General features: G+C 38.5%; 1 protein-coding gene across 9 annotated transcripts in view; it reads right to left on the reverse strand.

The window, feature by feature from the left end:
* Positions 1 to 933: 933 nt before the first annotated feature.
* The window catches only part of ICA1L (islet cell autoantigen 1 like), a 58,039-nt gene continuing 37,108 nt past the window's right edge, over positions 934 to 21,864 (reverse strand). For 6 of the 9 annotated variants that reach the window (XM_070770566.1, XM_070770529.1, XM_070770520.1 and 3 more), the window contains exons 10-13: positions 16,661 to 16,735; positions 11,829 to 12,083; positions 10,897 to 10,986; positions 934 to 4,014 (exon numbers count right to left, since the gene is read on the reverse strand). In XM_070770566.1, the coding sequence (XP_070626667.1) occupies positions 3,899 to 4,014; positions 10,897 to 10,986; positions 11,829 to 12,083; positions 16,661 to 16,735 (536 nt within the window). In that variant the 3' untranslated portion in view covers positions 934 to 3,898. The remainder of the gene's footprint in view (positions 4,015 to 10,896; positions 10,987 to 11,828; positions 12,084 to 16,660; positions 16,736 to 21,864) is intronic. The other 3 variants (XR_011561473.1, XM_070770542.1, XM_070770547.1) reach the window with 3 other exon arrangements.

Consider the following 21,864-nt stretch of genomic DNA (forward strand, 5'->3'; position numbering starts at 1 on the left):
ACAAGTGGTTGACCAGTTTTCCCAGCACCACTTGTTAAAGAGATTGTCTTTTCTCGATTGTATATCCTTGCCTCCTTTGTCAAAGATAAGGTGTCCATAGGTGCGTGGATTTATCTCTGGGCTTTCTATTTTGTTCCATTGATCTATATTTCTGTCTTTGTGCCAGTACCATACTGTCTTGATGACTGTGGCTTTGTAGTAGAGCCTGAAGTCAGGCAGGTTGATTCCTCCAGTTCCATTCTTCTTTCTCAAGATTGCTTTGGCTATTCGAGGTTTTTTGTATTTCCATACAAATTGTGAAATTATTTGTTCTAGCTCTGTGAAAAATACCGTTGGTAGCTTGATAGGGATTGCATTGACTCTATAGATTGCTTTGGGTAGTATACTCATTTTCACTATATTGTTTAGTCTTCTTTTAAGTTGCACATAAAACATGGGAGAAGATAGACTGTGACCCATCCTAACAATAAGCATTTTTCTTCCCATCCTGCTCTTTAGGTTTTCTTTGGTATATTTAAACGAACCCTTATTGTTGTGTGTTTTAAATGCATTACTTTCAGTACTGCTGAATTGGTTAATATGTTAAAGTTTGTAGTTTAATGTAAAGTTAAAGTTTCCCAGTTTAATGTCTACATCCCAAGATTCTGGGTGTGTTTCACTGCTCAAGGTAAGGAAATGCAGGGCCCTGCCAGTGCTGTGGAAGATAGAAGTAACTGGATCAGTTAATCCTGGCTTTCTATTCCTCCTGTCAGCAAATCAAGTTAAATAATATGGCTTATATTTCACTGGTTATTGCGTCCAGGCTCAGAACTTTGCTGTTTAGTATTCTGTATTTTGTTACTAACAGTATTTACACAAAGAACACACATTCTGTTATTTCCCATATCTTACAAAGTCCCTCCTGCATGAAATAGAAAGAATCAGTCTCACAAGGATATTAATTGCCCTGGTTTTATTTTCATTCTGTGGTATCTGTATCATTCAAACTACCTTCTTACTACTATGGTCCTGAGGTAAAAACCAACGTTTTTGAATAGGGAAACAACAACTAGATTTGTATTGAACACTTTAGAAAATAAACTTTTTAATGCCATCTTATAGTTTTATTATTAATAAAAGAGGCTCAGAAAAATAGCACATTCAAACTTCCTTTGTTCGTACACAGTTAAGACCTTTACATTTCCAGATGGTCTGAAATACAAACACTTTTTCATTGTGCAAATACTGAAACCTGTTTTGTTAAAACAGGTTGTTTCTAATCATATCAGAGTTATGTTTTACACTTAATGAAAGATTTCAAAAAATACAAAGTCACACCAATTTGATCTTAATCTGCCCTAAAGTTGGTTGAAGAAAGATTAGGCAAATTTTAGTTCTTCTGGGGGCTCTTCTAAGTTTAAATGCATTTTTGTCTGCTATTAAAAAGTATAAGATAGCTATCCCCCCCCACTCAACATAAAAAGCATTCATTTATTTTGATAAGAGTTGTTCTCAGCTCACCCTTGGTTAAGGTTAATTCATTTATTTATTGAATGGTGGTTCTAGATTTAAGCAAATAGCAACTGACCACCTTTCTGTTCTGTGTTTATCCTGTCCTTTCCTTTCACTCCCAACTGAATATGTGCTTGGTTTGCTATTATACCTATTTTAAGTGTAATACAGCCAAATTTCTGTTTCTGGCTCTTAAATTAATGATTGAGCTTCAAATAACTAACCTTGAGGAAAAATAAAGTTTTAAATGTGCACTTCAAAAATGGAGTCATTAGACTTGCTGAAGTTATAACTGGACTTTCTAAGGCAGTGTTGCTTTTGGGTTAAAGGAGAAAATGGATACTCTGTTGAAAGCAAAAATGTTAGAGAAACTAAGAACTGAATAATACAAATTCTGATATGTTTCTATTTTTTGATAACCTTTGCTCTTGGAAAACTGGGGGGCAGTATCCCCCTACATCCACTGTCAGGGATTTAGGCCTAGGGAGAGTACTGGTTTTCCTCTTTGTTTACGCCATAACAAGGACTGCTCTGCATGGATGTGAGGGAGCTATTCAAGTATTTTTTAACTAATGCATTAGTGAGAATTAATAAGAGAAAAATGGCAAAACTCAAGACAATTAACACTTTCTGAGGTACTCCCAAAGTTGAGAGCTCAGAGTGACCATGGGTATAGACTTCAGATTGTGATTCATAATCATGACCCTGGTGATGGATTTTGGTGGAACAATGTACTGCACTGGCAAATGTCACTGAATACAAAGGGAGAGTTACAAAATGCTTAAAGGTTAAACCAAGTAAATATGAATAAGCACGTGAAAATATTTTAAGGAAAGTTTTACAGACTCTTTTAAGTCCATATTCCTGACCCTCAGTTAAGGTCTTTCTAGCCAGCCACTACTTGACCACAGTTGTGGTTTTCCAAAGACCCTGTGGGCGGTTCAGATCGTAGTTAGGCCAGACTGCTATGGATGGGAAGTGGACTGCGATTTACCTGCCCTAGTCACTCCTAAGAAAATGTTTTTTCTATATACAGTGACTCAGAGATTACAAGCAATTCTCCTGTAAATAATAGTTAAGCTTGCTTGGAACTAGGAGTATAGTGAAATCTGCTGTGAACATGTTCGTGAACACGGTCACTTATGCAGATACAATGGACTGGACGATGATGAAACAGGACAGTGGGTGAACTGCCTCAGAACTAAGGCTGGGCAGGAAGAAAGAACAGGACATAGAGTGACTGTGTCTACAATGGCTGTGCTTGTATCAGCATATACTTCAACTTCCATTAAAGGACCTGCCTTCTGATACTTAAGACTCTAAACCGTCCAAGGGTAAGTTTGTCCTTAGTAATCAAACAGAACCTCAGCTGATGTCACCCACAGAAAAGTGGAAAAATGAAAGACTGCTTTACTGATGGTATAGAGCTTTCTGTAACTGTGCCAGAAAGTATTCTGGGTTATATCATGTTAAGAAATACTGGGTAAGTATTGCACATCTGTTCGAGGGTGAGTTAATCAGATTTTTCCCTCATTCAAGTAGACGTTTCCGGGTGGTTGCAGGAATACGACTGCCAGTTGCCCAGGGAGTATCCTCCCTGGTCTTCCTTCAGGCAGCGTGTGAATACAGGGCACTGTGACGGCAGTGTGTGAAGACTTAGGCCTGAAGACAAAATGAAGTACAACGTCTGAAATACTGTTGGACAGTCCTGTAGTTTATAAGATGGGAAGAGAATTTTCTGTTTCTACAGAGGGTGGACTTAGCAAATAACTCGTCCTGCTACTTTCCCCAAAAAATTCAATAATGAAATTGGAGGGTGTCCATGATTTTGTATGAAGGAAAAGAACTGAGATACTACATTTTAGCCTCCAAGTGGAGAGAACAAATACCAAGTTTCTCTGTGATTTCATCAAAGAAAACTGAGTTCTCAAATCTTATTCTACCTTTCTAAAGACAAAACTAGTCTTGTTTCTAGTGCTATGTTCCACAACAGAAAATCCCCCCTGCCAGTGTTTTATTTAAAAACCAACCTCAAATCACAACCCAGTTTACATGCTGTCCTTTATCTATATATAGAAATCTCACAGCCAGCAAGGCAACTCATACATAAAAGATTTTCCAAATAAATAAACCCAATCCCTACTAAGTTTTGGTATCAATTTCAGACTCAATAGTGTTGTAAAGTTTTACATATATTACCAACTGCTGCAAATCCAAGATATTAAATAGACACTTAATGTATAAAAATGTGGTTGGTCCTTACCATCTGTCTAAAGTTGGCTGTCAAGTGTTAAATTTGCAAACACAATGTCTTCATATGTGAGTGACAACATAAACTCCTTTTCACTAAGGCAGTAAGTTGCAAAACTGGTGTCTCAAGGCCATTGAAGTGGCATCGTAACTTCAGTCAAGCATTAAGAAGTTCATCATCTGAGTGTCCGATAGCATCTGGGTTTGAAAGTGGATCCAAGTCTGCAAATAGATTGAACCAGGCTGACATGTCTTGGTTACCACTGTTGGGAGCTAGTAAAAAAGAAAAAAAAAAAAACAACACATTGAAGAGTCCCAGATTTTTAAAAAATCACATCACTGTACCACATTTATAATTTTAAAGTAGATGCTGCTTCTTTTGAATCAAATTTAAGACAACTGACAAGAATAAACATCGATTATGTCTCCTTGAGGATAATTTGGAAAGCTAATTGCATGTTGCTCTGAGAAGGACTTGATTAAAAGTGAAAAGGCAGGAAGTAATAGAAGACTCTCAGATAAGGCTCAAGGTTAAAAGTAACCTTTGTTCCTACACTTGCAAACTTAGTGCTTGGAATACATATTTATTATCAAAGTAATCTTAAAATATAGACGTAGGGAGGAAACAATCCCCTAATCCTGTCTCTCAGCAGTTGTCCTTTTCATTTACAGTTGTTTTGTCTTTTCCACGTGTACTTTACAAATTTTTGATAAATATGGAGTGAATTATGTCTCAGATACAACTTCCTGTTAACCAACTCTCTCCCTGTGGAGAATGGAAAATTGCATATATGGATAATCTACAAGTAATGGGCAGATAGTCAAGAATAATACATTTATGCTGAAGGCTGGGGCTAGTGAAAGACTGTTCAGTGGCATGGACAGTGGGTCATCTCAGAAGGCCAGGGGGTCCAGAAAGCAGGGCTGAGACCCAGGGGACAATCCGAAGGTTACATATGAGACCAGAGACGCAGTGGACAGAGGACGGAAGGCAATCCAACTCACGAGGCTAAAGCAACCCTCTCTTACAAGCATGGCTGTCACTTTACACAGAGGAGGGGGCTGGAGACTGGGCTGTGGGGATCCCAAGCCTCAGGGATCTGGACAGAGTGAAAGGCAGCTTTGTGTATCCAGTTCTGTTTCTGGGAACCCCAAGGTAGTGTCAGTGATGCCCACACAAAATTCTGGCTCTGAGTCCTGGGTGTACCTACTAATAAGTAATAATGAGCAAGTCATTTAACCTTGGGTCCTCTTGCTTCCTCATTTGTAAAGATCATATAATTTATTATTAAACCAGGATACTTGAGAGGAAGTAGGGCGGGGCAGGGCTTTTAATAATTAAACTTGAAGAACAGTGTCAAGCAGGACATTTGATCATTTCATTAACACCTGAACTCCCTCTAACAGCTGTTGAGAGGTTCTGATGAGCATATAAAAATCGTACAGTATTCTACAAATGTGGCATGGTTTTATATTTATCTGTCACAGTGGGAAATGAAGGTCTTAATTACGTTATTTTCATGGGGGCTTTCCTTGTGCACTTTTCTTGCCTACAGAGATTCTTAGAGGACAACAAGTAGAGGGTGAAGGAGTGAGTCAGGTGGCGCTAGTGGTAGAGTCCAGCTGCCAGTGCAGGAGGCATAAGAGACGTGGGTTCGATTCCCTAAGTTGGGAAGATCCCCTGGAGGAGGGCACGGCAACCCACTCCAGTATTCTTGCCTGGAGAATCCCTTAGACAGAGGAGCCTGCTGGGCTATGGGTGGCCCAGAGTCAGACATGACTGCAGCGACTTAGCACGCACACATGTACAGAGAAAAAGAGCCTAAATAACTAATTTTCATACAGTAAAAGCAACCATAAAAATACCAACATCAAGAAACAGAACATGACCACTCCTTAGAAGCTGGCACCCTCCGGTCACTACTCACACCACCCTCACCCAACCTCTCACCCAGCATCACAGATAAAATAAATACCATTGGGGCTATTAGCAACAGTGCTGTCAAAACATCCTTTTGCATCTATTTTGGTTAACAGTTGAATGCATTTCTGTTGGAAAAGTACTTAGGAGTGGAAAGGTACATGCATCTTGTGGTGCGTGTATTTCAGTTTTAGCAGAAACTGCCAGTTTTCCAAATGGTAATGCTAATTTACACTCCCACAAGTAGTGTCCAAGTTCTTCCATATCCTTGTTAGCATGAGTGGTTTTCAGTTTTTATTTAAGCTGTTCTGATAGGTGGGTAATGGTATTATTGCATTTTTGGTTTTAGTTTGCATTTCCTTAAGGTGGATCAGCTAGTCAAAGAACTCACCTGCAATGTGGGAGACCTGGGTTCAATCCCTGGGTTGAGAAGCTCCCCTGGAGAAGAGAAAGGCTACCCACTCCAGTATTGTGGCCTGGAGAATTCCATGGACTGTATATAGTCCATGGGGTTGAAAAGAGTCAGACATGACTGAGCAACTCACCTCACTTCACTAATGACTAATGAAGTGGGGGGTACTTAATGAGTGAATTTTAAAATTGTTAAGAACTTTAATTTTTATTAAAATTCTAAGGTTTAATTTTATTGTAGCTTTTTGCTGAAAGCTTTTTCCCCCTATTTTCCCCCCACTAAGCCTCAAGGATTATAAGCAAATAGCAGTATTCTCAGTATCTCAGCTTTTTTCTGTTCAGTGGTAAAATTTACTCACTTTTTTAATGATTAAACACAATTAAGTTTTAGTGAGTTTAAAAAGAGAAAACTAAATAGTCTGAATCCCTAAAGGTGTCTGTATTCAGAATTGGCTGCTGTGAATCTGTGATTTGCTTGGAATTGACAGATTCCCCAACTGATTTATCCCAAAGTATTAGGAAGAATAAAATAGGATTCCATGAGTCCACAATGATACATATCAACAAGTAAGTAAAAGTGAGGACAAGACAAAGCTTTTCTGTACAGCAGAACGCCAACTAGTAAACGTAGAAGGAATGACCAAACAGAAACCTATCATCTGGTAACAACCACAGTAACAGACGTTTCATGCAGGAATTATCAAGGAATGCTGAGTTAGTGGGAGAAACTTTGGTAATGAGAAACAACCCATTCTTACAGTTTCAAAATATTTTTCCACATGATAATTATTCATCACAAAGGAAAAAACAGAATAGTAATTTGATAGTGAATAAACCTGGCAGACACCGCCTTAACCAAGTGATCGAAGTTAATAACATCGTGAGCAACGGAGCACAAGAGGCACCGTGTGCCTCCCGGTATGGTTTCCTAAGAACACACAACATCATTCCTGTGCTGCTAGTCCTGACAAAATGCATAACCTGAATCTATGAGACAGCGTCAGATAAACTCAATTCGAGGAATATTCTACAAAATTAACCACACACACACACAAAAAGCCACAACAATGGAAGGCAAAGACTGAGGAACTGTCCCAGATTAAGAGGCTAAAGAGACCTGACGACAAATACAGTGTGATCCTGCATTGGATCCTGGATTGGTCTAGGAAAATATCTTTTTCTCTTGTTATAAAATACATTATATAATTTGTAACACTACTGTATTTTATAACAACTGAAATAATCTGAATAAGATCTATAGATTGCATAACAGTAGTAAGGTAATGTTTAATTTCCAATTTTGATCACTAAATTGTGATTATGTAAAAGGATGTCCTTCTTAGGAAACAGATGCTAACGTTTTTAGCGGTGAAGGGCATTACGTCTGCTATTTAAGTCTCAGAATAATTTCAGTTCACAAGAAATTACATATACTGCACACACAGAATAAGGCAAACATGGTAACATTTTTTGAAATCTAGGTGGGAAAATATGGGAATATTTGGTACTATTTTTGCAAGCCTTTCTGTAGGTCTGAAATGGTTTGAAAATTTTAAAATATTGATACTACAAAGATTTAGATGTCAGCCTAAAAGTGCTCCCACTGGTCAACATGGGGACAATTTGAGAACCAAAATGATTAAGAACAGCAGTGATTATAAACCACAGAAAAAGTATGAATCCATTCTGACAGTGAACACATATGTAAATAGGGAATAAGAGATAGTTTTCTGCTTACAGCAGAAGGGATAGGCCACTCATTCTAGTATTCTTGGGTTTCCCTGGTGGCTCAGACGGTAAAGAATCTGCCTGCAATTCGGGAGACCTAGGTTCAATCCCTGGGTTGGGAAGATCCCCCTGGAGGAGGACAATGGCAACCCACTCAAGTATTCTTGCCTAGAGAATCCCCACGGACAGAGGAGCCTGGAAGGCTACAGTCCATGGGGTCATAAAGAATTGGACACAACTGAGTGACTAAGCACACACAGCACCGGGCAGGTCAGTCAGTCAAATCAGTCGCTCAGTCGTGTCCGACTCTTTGCGACCCCATGAATCGCAGCACACCAGGCCTCCCTGTCCATCACCAACTCCCAGAGTTCACTCAGACTCACATCCATTGAGTCAGTGATGCCATCCAGCCATCTCATCCATCCTCTGTCATCCCCTTCTCCTCCTGCCCCCAGTCCCTCCCAGCATCAGAGTCTTTTCCAATGAGCCAATTCTTCGCATCAGGTGGCCAAAGTATTGGAGTTTCAGCTTCAGCATCAGTCCTTCCAATGAACACCCAGGACTGATCTCCCTTAGGATGGACTGATTGGATCTCCTTGCAGTCCAAGAGTCTTCTCCAACACCACAGTTCAAAAGCATCAATTCTTCGGTGCTCAGCTTTCTTTAGGAGACGGCAACGGCACCCCACTCCAGTACTCTTGCCTGGAAAATCCCATGGACGGAGGAGCCTGGTAGGCTGCAGTCCACAGGGTCGCTAAGAGTTGGGCACAACTGAGCGACTTCACTTTGACTTTTCACTTTCATGCACTGGAGAAGAAAATGGCAACCCACTCCAGTATTTTTGCCTGGAGAATCCCAGGGATGGGGGAGCCTGGTGGGCTGCCGTCTATGGGGTCGCACAGAGTTGGACACGACTGAAGTGATTTAGCAGCAGCAGCAGCAGCTTTCTTCACAGTCCAACTCTCACATCCATACATGACCACTGGAAAAACCATAGCCTTGACTAGACAGACCTTTGTTGGCAAAGTAATGTCTCTGCTTTTTAATATGCTGTCTAGGTTGGTCATAACTTTCCTTCCAAGGAGTAAGTGTCTTTTAATTTCATGGCTGCAATCACCATCTGCGGTGATTTTGGAACCCAGAAAAATAGTCAGCCACTGTTTCCACTGTTTCCCCATCTATTTGCCATGAAGTGATGGGACCAGATGCCATGATCTTAGGTGGAAGAAGCCAATTGTATGGCATGTGAATTATATGTCAATAAGGCTGTTTAAAAAATGTGATTAACAGATGAGTGGATAAACAAAATGTGGTATATCCATACAATGAAATATTATTCAACTTTAAAAAGGAAGGACACCCTGTCACGCACTACAACACGGATGAACTTGGAGGACAGTACGCTAAGTGGAATTAGCCAGGTACAAGAAGACAAGTACTTGCAGGACTCTGTTTATATGAGGTGTGAAGGTAGTCAGATTCATAGAAACAGAAAGTAAAATGCTGGTTACCAGGGGCTGGGAAGAGAGAACAGGAAGTTACTGTTTAACGGGTACAAAGTTTCACATTTTTCACAGCAATGTGCATATACTTTACTGAACTATACACTTAAAAACGGCTAAGATGCTAGATTTTGTTCTGTGTTTTTACTACAATTTTTAAAAAAGTGTGGAGAGAGTGCTAGGGTTGGAAAATCATCACTTTTCACCTGTAACAGGACAGGCTGAATCAGGCAAAAAGCAAAAACAGATGCTAAACCTAAGTGGAAATTCTGACAAACAGAAAAGCAGGACGTGTCCCAGGTTTCAGTGTCTTCCCACAGACTGCTCAGTAACTGTCAGGGAGGACAGAACGAAATAGTGATCATATAGGAGAAAACCTGGACAGCTCCCTGGGTGAGTGGTCGACGTGACACCCCTAAGGGAGAGAGGGACAGCTCTGAGCTGTGAAACACTGAGAAAGGAACATCACCTACGTGTGTTCTAGTCAGGATAATCTGACTAGATATTCAGGAAAACGAACAACCTAAATTTAATTACAAGGAGACCTCAAATCAAACTGAATAAGGAGCCTTCTATTAAAAACAACAGTGGAGCAGAAAGACAATATTCTTTTAAGATGCCCATGTCCAAAAAAATCAAAAGTTGTGGAAAAATTTCAGATTAAAAGAGTCTAATGAAATATGGCAACTGAATACATTACATGACCACAGACTCCCCCTACCCCCTGCCCTGCCAGGCAGACTCAGGACAGTGCTATAAAGGACATTACTGGTCAACTCAAACATAAGATACAAATACTTAGTAGATTATAGAAACGCGTGTTAACATTTCCTAACATTACAGCCATGTTGTGGTTGTGCAAGAGAATATACCTGCTCTCAGGAAACACAAGCTGCAGCGTTTAGGAGGAAAGGGTCATGGTGCATGTAACTTACCCACAAGTGGTTCAGATAAAACAACGCGTGCATTACACACACACCTGTATAAAGCAAATGGGATAAAATGCCGACAACAGGGAAATCTGCATGAAGGTGTTCTTTGTGCCATTTTCATTTGTGAAATATTTCTGTGTGTCTGAAATTCTGTCCAATTAAAAAGTTAAGTCAACGTCAGTGACTAGGATTAATATGTATAAGATCCTGTAAGACAGGGAATGGGTCTATTTTCTATGTATATCCTACATGGTAATTACAACATGAACCAGCTCTGCAGACAAAATACAGTGAGTACTCCATATATGAAAGCAATTACTATGTACCCGGTCCTGTGCTATAAGCCTGAGTGCGTTCTCTGTCAACAGGCATCCTGTGCACACAGAGCATGTTCTATTCTAATGGCATTATCCATTATCAATAGACTTTAACACAAAACATAAAAGACTGAAGTAGAGGATGAAGTTTACCATGGCAAGCCCACAAAGTCTAGTCACTGCTTTCCACAGTGAGGGACAGCCAAATACAGCTTTCATTTTAATTCATTATTAACAAAATAATTTTTTGGACAATATGAGGCAAAGGCTATAAATTGATTCTTTTCTAAATTTACTTGAATTTGACTTATTATGATGGCAGATAATGTAAATAAGTAACTTACACTTTGTTAATTTCTTTGGACTCTGTGAAGGCACTGGCTGGTTATCAATGTGTGACAGAGGAAATTCTAATCCCCCATGGGAGGCCCAGCCTGGGGAGAGAAATAATGAATTATGCATTGTTAATCAAGTGGGAAATAACAACAGAAAAACAAGGGGAAAATATCTAATAAAAGTCCTCCAATCTTTGTACCAGGGTAATATTCCATAATATAATTAGGGTTTGGGAGACGTTAGGTGGAGTCACAGTAACCCAGGAAACCAAACCACGTTCTAAATGGAAGAGGAGTGGGAATCTGAGACACAGGTTAGAAATGTAATTGATAGGACTTAGGAACCATTATCCAAGTGGGGGACAGTATGATTCCTAAGGCGTCGGGCTGGACACAGGACGGTGGAACAGCAGGTGAGTGGAGAGACTCCCTGACATGTAAACAGAGCAGGTGGCCCTTTCCTGCTCCCAGCTTTCCACACAGCCCTCCACTCCCACCGCATTGCCCCGAAGGCTGTCATGGAACCAGCTCCGGAGTTGTTCCCTTTTCTTTTGTCATCTCTGAGCTCACAGGAAGAGAATGCATCAAGTTTTGCTAGGTGGAAGAAACAGTGTCACCTGCCCTAGGCAGGGATAACTTCACAGATCAAGAATTTTTAAACAAGACACTGGTTTTCTATGTAGAGAAGATACCTGGAAAAATCAATGAAGAAAATATGGGGTTTAGGGGAGGTGGCAGGAAAACAGCCTTTGTTTCACTCTCCTTGACAGACGCCAGTGATATCTGTTGTTTTTCTTGTTGACTGGTGTGACTGAAGATTTTATCTAGCAGTACTGAAGCTAACTTTGTTTCCTTGTTGATTTCAGCATCCACATGTACCTAGTTTTGCTTCACAAATATACAGCAATTCAGGGGTATCCAAATATTGCACAGACACTTACTGTTGAAAGCTCCAGCAGCATGAAGGCCAAGGTCAAAGAGCTGTGAAGGAAGGAATCCTGCGGAGTGAGCAAGAGGCTCAGAGCCCCCAGAAGGCTCCTGGCACGTGAGACTGGCCTTGGGGCTTCCAAAGACAGCCTGACATTCCTGGGAAGATTCACCAGCACTCCAACAACCAGGACTTAGAAGGCTGTTCAGAAACGAGAATTCCTTCTCAAAATCATCTTCCAATGAATCTACTGGCAAATCTTTTGCAACTGTTGAGTGAACATAAAAACAAAATGGCTTTTATCTTTTCAAGGAAATAAGAGTAGGATATACAGCAAATCAAGTTTGTTTCATTCTCATATTTTATTAACATAATTTTAACAAATAAAGTGATTAGAAGTTTATGTGAAGACAATTTCTAATTAGGTAGGCTACATATCAAAATTCTTAAAGAATTCTTAAAGAAATTTGTGGAAAATTCTTAAAGAAATGGGAATACTAGACCACAACTGGAGAAGGAAATAGCAACCCACTCCAGTATTCTTGCCTGGAGAATCCCAGGGAGAGAGAAGCCTAGTGGGCTGCCGTCTATGGGGTCGCACAGAGTTGGACACGACTGAAGCGACTTAGCAACTTAGCAGACCACATTACCTGCCCCCTGAGAAATCTGTATGCAGGTCAAGAAGCAATAGTTAGAACCAGATGTGGAACAACAGACTGGTTCCAAATTGGGAAAGGAGTACATCAAGGCTGTATATTGTCACCCTGCTTATTTAACTTATATACAGAGTACATCATGCAAAATGAGCACAAGCTGGAATCAAGACTGCCAGGAGAAATACCAATAACCTCAGATATGCAGATGATACCACCCTTATGGCAGAAAGCAAAGAGGAACTAAACAGCCTGTTGATGAAAGTGAAAGAGGAGAGTGAAAAATCTGGCTTAAAATTCAACATTCAAAAAAACAAAGATCATGGCATCCGGTCCCATCACTTCATGATAAATAGACAGGGAAACAATGGAAACAGTGACAGACTTATTTTCTTGGGTTCCAAAATTACTGCAGATGGTGACTGCAGCCAGGAAATTAAAAGATGCTTGCTCCTTGGAAGAAAAGCTATGACCAACCTAGACAGCATATTAAAAAGCAGAGACATTACTTTGCTGATAAAGGTCCATCTAGTCAAAGCTATGGTTTTTCCAGTAGTCCTGTATGGATGTGAGAGTTGGACTATAAAGAAAGCTGAGCGCCGAAGAACTGTGATGTTGGACTTTTGAACTGTCGTGTTGGAGAAGACTCTTGAGAGTCCCTTGGACTACAAGGAGATCAAACCAGTCAATCGTAAAGGAAATCAGTCCTGAATATTCACTGGAAGGACTGATGCTGAAGCTCCAATAGTTTGGCCACCTGATGTGAAGAAAAGACTCACTGAAAAACCCTGATGCTGGGTAAGACTGAAGGCAGAAGGAGAAGGGGACAAAAGAGGATGAGATGGTTGGGTGGTATCACCGACTCAATGGATATGAGTTTGAGCAAGCTCTGGGAGTTGGTGACGGATAGGGAAGCCTGGCGTGCTGCAGTCCATGGGGTCTCAAAGAGTTGGACATGACTGAGTGACTGAACTGAAAAATCAAAATGACATTTCACAGTGAAATTAATAGCTATAAATACTTATGTATAAAATAACTAAGCAACCACCTGTGTAAGACAGAAACTACAGGAAACACGAGGAAAAACAGAAGCTAATAATAGGAGACTATAATATACCAAGTTAAAAAACAGGCCAAGAAGACAGAAGTAAAGATGTAGAAGATCTAAACAACATAATCAACAAGTAGTTTTTTTTTTTTTTCCAGCTATGCTGTGCAGCAGGTGAGATCTTAGTTCTCCAACCAGGGATCAGACCTGCACCCCGTGCATTGGGCATACAAAGTTTTAACCACTAGACTGCTGGGGAGGTTCTACTGTGGTTGTTTTTGAATATATACAAACCCTAATGAAAATATACCTTCTTTTGAAGCACACATTGAAAATTCATGGAAATTAGTAACTAAGGCACACACACAAATCAGTTTCTTAAAACAGAGATATTACAAACAACATGCTCTGATTATAATGAAATAAAATGAGACAATTCTTGGAGAAGGAAATGGAAACCCACTCCAGTGGGATTTCTTGCCTGGGAAATCTCATGGACAGTGGAGCCTGGCGGGCCACAGTCCATGGGGTCACAAAAGAGTCAGACATGACTTAGCAACTCGGCAACAACCACAGTCGATTATAGGCAGGTCTTTCAACTGTCGGAGGATGGGGGCCCAGAACCCCCACTGAGTTCAAGTGTCAACTGTATTTGGTCTTGTGACTCCTATATTTATGTATGAAACAAAAACTTACTAAATTAGTACCTTAAATAAAGTTTAAGGGAAAAAAATGAGACCGTTTTTTAATGAAACCAGAAACTAAAGGGCTCTTCTGCCTGCACGTTCTTAATACCTTCTTTTAAACAACTCCTGGTTGAAAGGTGAATGTAATTTCTGAAAAATAGTGATAAAGAAGACGTTTCATATCATAACCCATGGGGTATTTAAATAATAATTAATAGAAAAATCATGACTACATTTATCAATAAAAATCAAAGAGGCTTCTGGCATGACAGAATGATGAGGTCTAGGGACCTGCACATCAGTTTTTAAGTAACTGGTGAAAATAATTTTAAAATCTCTGGAAATTTTCCAAGGACATACTTCAAATGAAGAAACATTTACACAAGAACATCTATTACAATTCAGAAAGAATGAAAGACTATGGTATTTGAACTAAGAACCATTCCTTTCCACCCCCCTTTCTCAATTCAACAAGATGAAAATTTGCTCTAGTCTGGTGGGAGTCAGGGAGGGGACCAAGGAATAATTGCAAACAAGCATGAGAGAATTTGGAGGGTAATGGAAATATTCTAATTCTCAATTGTGATGGTTGCCCAACTCTATAAATTTACTAAAAGCCACTGAATTTTATACTTACAATGGGTGAATCTTATGGTATTTAAATTATATCCCAATAAAACTTAAAAAATCAAGAGAGATTTTGTACAAGTCTATGCAAATAAATCTGAAAACCCAGACAAAATGAATAATTTCTGAGAACAATATAACTTATTAAAATTGGTCCCAGGACAGGTAAAAAGGTTAAACTGATCAATTTCCACAAAGAAGAAAACTAAAAAAAAAAAATCACAGGCTGAGATATTTTCACAGGGAAATTAATATCAATGTAAACATAGTAAATAAAATATCAATAGATAATGCACAATGACAAAGCTGGATTTCTAACTGGAATCCTATTAATATAGCTCACCATCTTAATGTATTTAAGAGCAAACATCAAATAATCACTGGTAGAGATGCTGAGAAAGCTGTTGGCAAAATTCAACAAGGAGTGGGTGTGCAACCATTCCTAATAAAATCTCTTGAGAAAACAGTAATGTGTGGATACTTAACATTATAAATTATATACCTCAATCTAAAAGCTAGCATCTTAATTAATTCAGAAACAGGCACTGACACCAAGATCAGGACATGCTTGCTATTATTTCACATTGTTCTGGAGGTAGTAACCAATTTAAAAAAAGAACTTAATTACAGTCACAGGAGTTATTAAAGAAAAAACAAGACTATCTGTATTTGCTGAAGACATGATGGTTTACCTGGAAAGTTCCAGAAAATCACTCATAAAACTAACTCAAAGTATAAACAAATTTAGCAAGGTAGCAGGATACAAAACTAATATGTAAAAATCAATAGCACTTATATACACAAAATAGTAACCAATTAAAGATGAAATGGAAAGAAAATGTCATTTATAATCACAATAAAAGAAAATATTCAGAGATGATCTTAACTAGAAATGTTCAAAACCTACATAAAAAGACTATATATGAAAGCTATACAAGTAAACTTTAACAGAAAGATACCCCTTGTTTGACATCATCAACCTGTCAGTTTTCAGATTTAATGTGATCACAAAGTATCGATGAAACTTTCTTATGGAGCTAGACAATAAGCCTTTAAATAAAAAATGTGGCAATGGTACATTGACACATCTATAAGCTATAAAGAAAGTCCAGAAATTGACTCAAATACGTATAGAAATCTAGCATATGAGTGGAAGTTAATTTCAAATTACTGGGGCAAAGATGGCGTTTAAAAAAATAAAGGATAGCCATTTGGAAAAATATAACATTCAATCCATTGTTCCAATACCATTTGCGTGAATAAACTCCAAATGAATTGGAGATCTAAACGTTAAAAAAAAAAAAACTATATAAATACTAGTAGAAAGCAGCAGCAGCAGCAGAAAGCACAAATGAACTCCTCTAACCTGGGCTTTGCATAGGACATAAATCCAGATCCAATGAAACAAAAGATGAATAAATTTGACTATATAAAATGTTTAAATTGTTTTCATGGCAAAAAACAACTAAAAGAAAAGTCAAAAGACAAATGACAAACTGGGAGAAAACATGCAACATAATTGCTTGGGAGAAATGCTCAAGGTAGTGCTGACTGAGTGCCTGCACTGGTAGGTGGCAGAGATACGTGAGACAGTGAGGGGGGCAACAGTCCCGCACGTCCTCACAGTCACAGACGCTCCCACAGGGCCGAGACATACAGAATAAACAATTGTTTAATTTCCACTGTGACATGCTATGAAGTAAAAGAGTAGGATTGTATTCCTGTGAAAAGACCTATCAGATTTTCATGTTATGAAAATGAATATTAAATAAAAACTAAAGAATTTTAAATAATAAATTATCCATATATATATAGTGAAATTATAATATACCATTTTCAGAATCAGAAAACTGAGGTGCTACAAATTCTTTTATTCCAGAATGTTTTTCCTTATGATCTTCAGTTGCTGAAACAAAAGCACATGAACGATTAAGTTGAAGAAGAAAAAATTTAGCATGCTGATTTACTATAGTAGTTTATAATAATTTAAACCCAACTGTTCAACTGACCAAATCAGATTATAATCCATATATGTAAAATTTAAAGATCTATAGATAAAAATCATGTATGTATAAATATAGCAAATAATTTTATAATACCCACAAATATTGGGGTCCTCTGTTATATCCATGCCCTCTTAAAAGTTAAAAGTTTTCACATTGCATGTAATTGGCACAGTGCCTATGCAAAACAATATGGAGGTTCCTCAAAAAAACTAAAAATAGAACTACCATATGATCCAACAATGCCACTTCTGAGTACTTTATCCAAAAAATAAAAACAAAAACCCTATTTCAAAAAGATACATGCACCCCACTATTCACTACAGCATTATTTACAACAGCCAAGACACTGAAAGAAACCAAATGCCCATCAATGGGTGAAAAAAGAAAATGCGGTTCATATACACAATGGAACGTTATTCAGCCATAAAAAGAATAAAATCTTAACATTTATGACAACATGGATGGACACTGAAGGCATTATGCTAAGTGAAATGGGTCAGAGAAAGACACATACTGTACCATCTCACTTATATGTGGTGTATCAAGAACAAACGATAGCTGAGCTCATAGATTTAGAGAACAGTGGTGGTTGCCAAAGGCTGAGGTGGGGGCACAATGAGTGAAGGAAGTTAAAAAGTACAAACTATTATAAAATAAATAAGTCATGGGGATGTAATGTACAGAATGTTGATTATAGTTAGTACTTTGTTACTATTTGCAACTCCAAGGACTGCTGCAGGTCAGGTTTCCCTGTCCTTCACTATCTCCTAAGTTTGCTCAGATTCATGTCCATTGAGTCGGTGATGCTATTTACAAGCATCTCATCCTCTGCCACCCTCTTCTTTTGCATTCAATCATTCCCAGCACAAGGATCTTTTCCAATGAGTCGGCTCTTCGCATCAGGTGGCCAAAGTATTGGAGCTTCAGTTTCAGCACCAGTCCTTCCAATGATTATTCAGGATTTATTTCCTTTAGGATTGACTGGTTTGATCTCCTTGCAATACTGCTGTTGCTGCTGCTAAGTTGCTTCAGTTGTGTCCGACTCTGTGCGACCCCATAGACGGCAGCCCACCAGGCTCCCCCGTCCCTGGGATTCTCCAGGCAAAAACACTGGAGGGGGTTGCCATTTCCTTCTCTAATGCATGAAAGTGAAAAGTGAAAGTGAAGTTGCTCAGTTGTGTCCAACTCTTAGCGACCCCATGGACTGCAGCCTCACAGGCTCCTCCATCCATGGGATTTTCCAGGCAAAAGTACTGGAGTGGGTTGCCACTGCCTTCTCCCTTGCAATACAAGGGACTCTAAATCAAGTCTTCTCCAGCACCACAGTTAGAAAGCATCAGTTCTTTGGTGGTCGCCTTCTTTATGGTCCAACTCTCACATCTGTATGTGACTACTGGAAAAACTATAGCTTTAACAATATGGATCTCTGTCAGCAAAGGGACGTCTTTGCTTTTTAATATGCTGTCTAGGTCTGTCACAGATGTCCTCCCAAGTAGCAAGCATCTTTTAATTTCAAGGCTGCAGTCACTGTGTGCAGTGATTTTGGAGCCCAAGAAAAGAAAGTCTGTCACTGCTTCCACTTTTCCCCCTTCCATTTGCCATGAAGTGATGGGACTGGATGCCATGATCTTAGTTTTCTGATGTTGAGTTTTAAGCCACCTTTTTTACTCTTCTCTTTTACCCCCATCAAGAGGCTTTTTAGTTCCTCTTCACTTTCTGCCATAAGGGTGGTATCATCTGAGGTTGTTGATATTTCTCCTGGCAATTTTGATTCCAGCTTGTGCTGTAGCCAGCCGAGCATTTTGTATGATGTGCTTTGTATATAAGTTAAATAAGCATGGTGACAATATACAGCCTTGAAGTACTCCTTTCCCAATTCTGAACCAGTCCTTTATTCCATGTCTGGTTCTAACTGTTGCTTCTTGACCTGCATACAGGTTTCTCAGAGACAGGGAAGGTAGTCTGGTATTCCCATCTCTTTAAGAATTTTCCACAAATAACAAAGAATTTGTTAAGATAGACAGTCAAAGGCTTTTGCATTGTCAATGAAGCAGATGTAGATGTTTTGCTGGAATTCTCTTGCTTTCTCTATGATCCAGTGAATGTTGGAAATTTGGTTTCTTGTTCCTCTTCCTTTTCTAAACCCAGCTTATACAGTTAGTAATACTTTCAAATACTGCATATTTGAAAGCTGCTAAGAGAGTAAATCTTAAAAGTTTTCATCACAAGAAAAAAATGGTCACTGTGTATGAGGATGGATATTAACTAGACTTATTGTGGTGATCATTCTGCAATATATAAATATAGCAAATCATGTGTACACCTGAAACTAATACAGTTTTATGTCAATTATACCTCAGTATAAGTAACAAGTGTACAACAGACTGATTTGCAATTTTTAAGTTATGCTCCACTTATAATTATTATAAAATATTGACTATATTCCCTGTAGTTTATTTTATACATAATTGTTTATATCTCTTAATCCCTTAGCCTTATTTTGTCCTTCCTCCCCTCCTTGTCCCTGATGGTAAATACTAGTTTTCTCTATATCAGTAATTCTGGGTTTTTTGTTGTTGTTATGTTCAACAGTTTATTTAGCTTATCATATAAGCAACATTATATAGTATTTGTCTTTCTCTGACCTATTTCACTTAGTTCATCCATGTTGTTGGAAATAGCAAATTTTCATTCTTTTTTATGACTGAATAGTACTCCTATATGCACACCACATATTCTTTATTTATTTTCATCTGTTGATGGACAGTTATTGCTATGAACAATGGGATACGTGTATCTTTTCCAATTACTGTTTTGGGGATTTTTTTCAGATATATATACCCATGAGTGGAATTGCTTGCTCATATGGTAATTTTATTTTTAGTTTTTGGGAAACCTCTATACTGGTTTTCATTATGCCTGCACCAATTTACATTCCCACCGGCAGTGTAGGAAGTTTCCCTTTTCTACACATTTTCACAGGTATTTATATTTGTAGTCTTTGTGGTGACAGCCATTCTGACAGGTGTGAGATGATGTCTCATTATAGTTGTATTTATTTTTAAACAGTTGTTTGGCTGTTTCAAGGCCTTAGCTGGAGCACACAGGAGTGTCAATCTTCACTGCAGCACGTGGGATCTTTAGCTGTTTCATGTGGGATACAGTTCCCTGACCCAGTATTGAAACCAGGCCCTCACTGCAGCACGTGGGATCTTTAGCTGTTTCATGTGGGATACAGTTCCCTGACCCAGTATTGAAACCAGGCCCCCTGCATTGGGAGCACGTCTTAGACGCTGGATCATCAGGGAAGTCCCTCGTTATAGTTTTAATTTGCATTTCTCTGATGATTAATGGCGTTGAGCATATTTTCATGTTCCGGTTGGCCACCTGTATGTCTTTGGAAAGATGTATGTTCAGGTCATCTGCCCATTTAGGTTGTCTTTTTGATCTTGAGTTGTATGAGCTGTTTATATATTTTGGATAATAATTTCTCATAGGTCATATCATTTGCCAATTTTTGTCCCATTACACAGGCTGTCTTTTGATTTTGTCAATGGTTTCCTTTGCTGTGTGTGCAAAAACTTTTAAGTTTAATTAGGTCCCATTTGTTTATTTTTGCTTTTATCTCCTTTGATTTAGGAGAAAGATCCAAAAGAAAATTTTGCTATTTATGTCGAAGAGTGTTCTACATAGGTTTTCTAGGATTTTCATGGTTTCTAGCCTTACATTTAGGTCTTTAGTCATTGTGAGTTTATTTTTGCCATGTATAGTAACATGGATGGATTTGGATGGTATTATACTAAGTGAAATAAGTCAGACAGAGAAAAACAAATGCTGCATATCATTTAGATGTGGAATCTACAAAACAGAATAGACTCGTGAATGTAACAAAAAGGAAACAGACTCGCAGATACAGAAAACAAACTAGTGGTTACCAATGGGGAGACGGAAGAGGGAAGGGCAACTTCGGGATAGGAGATTAAAAGATACAAACTATTATGTATAAGATAAGCTAGAAGGATATTATATAACAGTTATATAATAGTATAACACAGGGAATATAGCCAACAATATCTATAAATGGAGCATAACCTTTAAAAAGTGTGATCACTCTGTTGTATATCTATAACATATAATATTACATCAACTGTACTTCAACAAAAAGGGGACATAACTACTGATACAGCAGGCTTTAAAAGATAAAATAATACTATAAGTGGATGTTGAAACTACAACAATGCCCATTATATTTCATTTATGTTGGTTAAAAAATATTCTCTAATTGGATACAGGATTATGTATGCACAATTAGATAACATTTAGAACATATGTTTGATGGTATGTTAGATATATAGAACTCATGACTATTGTAGTCTTTAGTTTCTTTTATCAGTATGGTCTGTATTTATGTGTATGCTTAAAAAATATTGGACACCTACTATGTGCTACATAGTTTATAAATATATCTAGCATCCTGCCAGGTAGGAGTGTATGAGTCATTTTTCTGAAGAGAAATATGAAAAAGGCATAAATGACTCATTAAAAAAAAAAAGTTAGCCTTTAAATCCAGATTTTTATGGCTCCAAAGCTACAGTAATTCATATATATGTTGATTGTACATATAATGTATATTTATTTTAAAATAACATAAATTTAAATATGAGAATAATTTTTGAAACAATCATACTGCCCTGTGAAATGAATATCTATACTAAAAGCAATTGTCTCTAAGAAGGCCAGAATTCCCTAAAGAAGATAATTGGACACTCTAATTATGATTGCCTGAAAGCTAACTCATTGCCAAGCACAGCCTCCAGTTCCACCCGAGCAGGAAGCCTGGACTGAGACCCTGGGCGGCTGCAGAGCAAATCCTACCACCTGCCCAGGCAGGGAAGCAGGTGAGCAGTCCCACCCAAGAGGGGAGCGTGGTCCTTGGCCCACCTGACCAGGATGCCTTAAAAGTGACCCTGGGGAGCCTCAAGCCCAGCTTACAGTACTGCCCAGCACCACATCCCAAATTAAATACAGT

The sequence above is a fragment of the Bos indicus genome, chromosome 2 (genome assembly GCF_029378745.1).
Source record: "Bos indicus isolate NIAB-ARS_2022 breed Sahiwal x Tharparkar chromosome 2, NIAB-ARS_B.indTharparkar_mat_pri_1.0, whole genome shotgun sequence".
Taxonomy (NCBI): Eukaryota; Metazoa; Chordata; class Mammalia; order Artiodactyla; family Bovidae; genus Bos; species Bos indicus.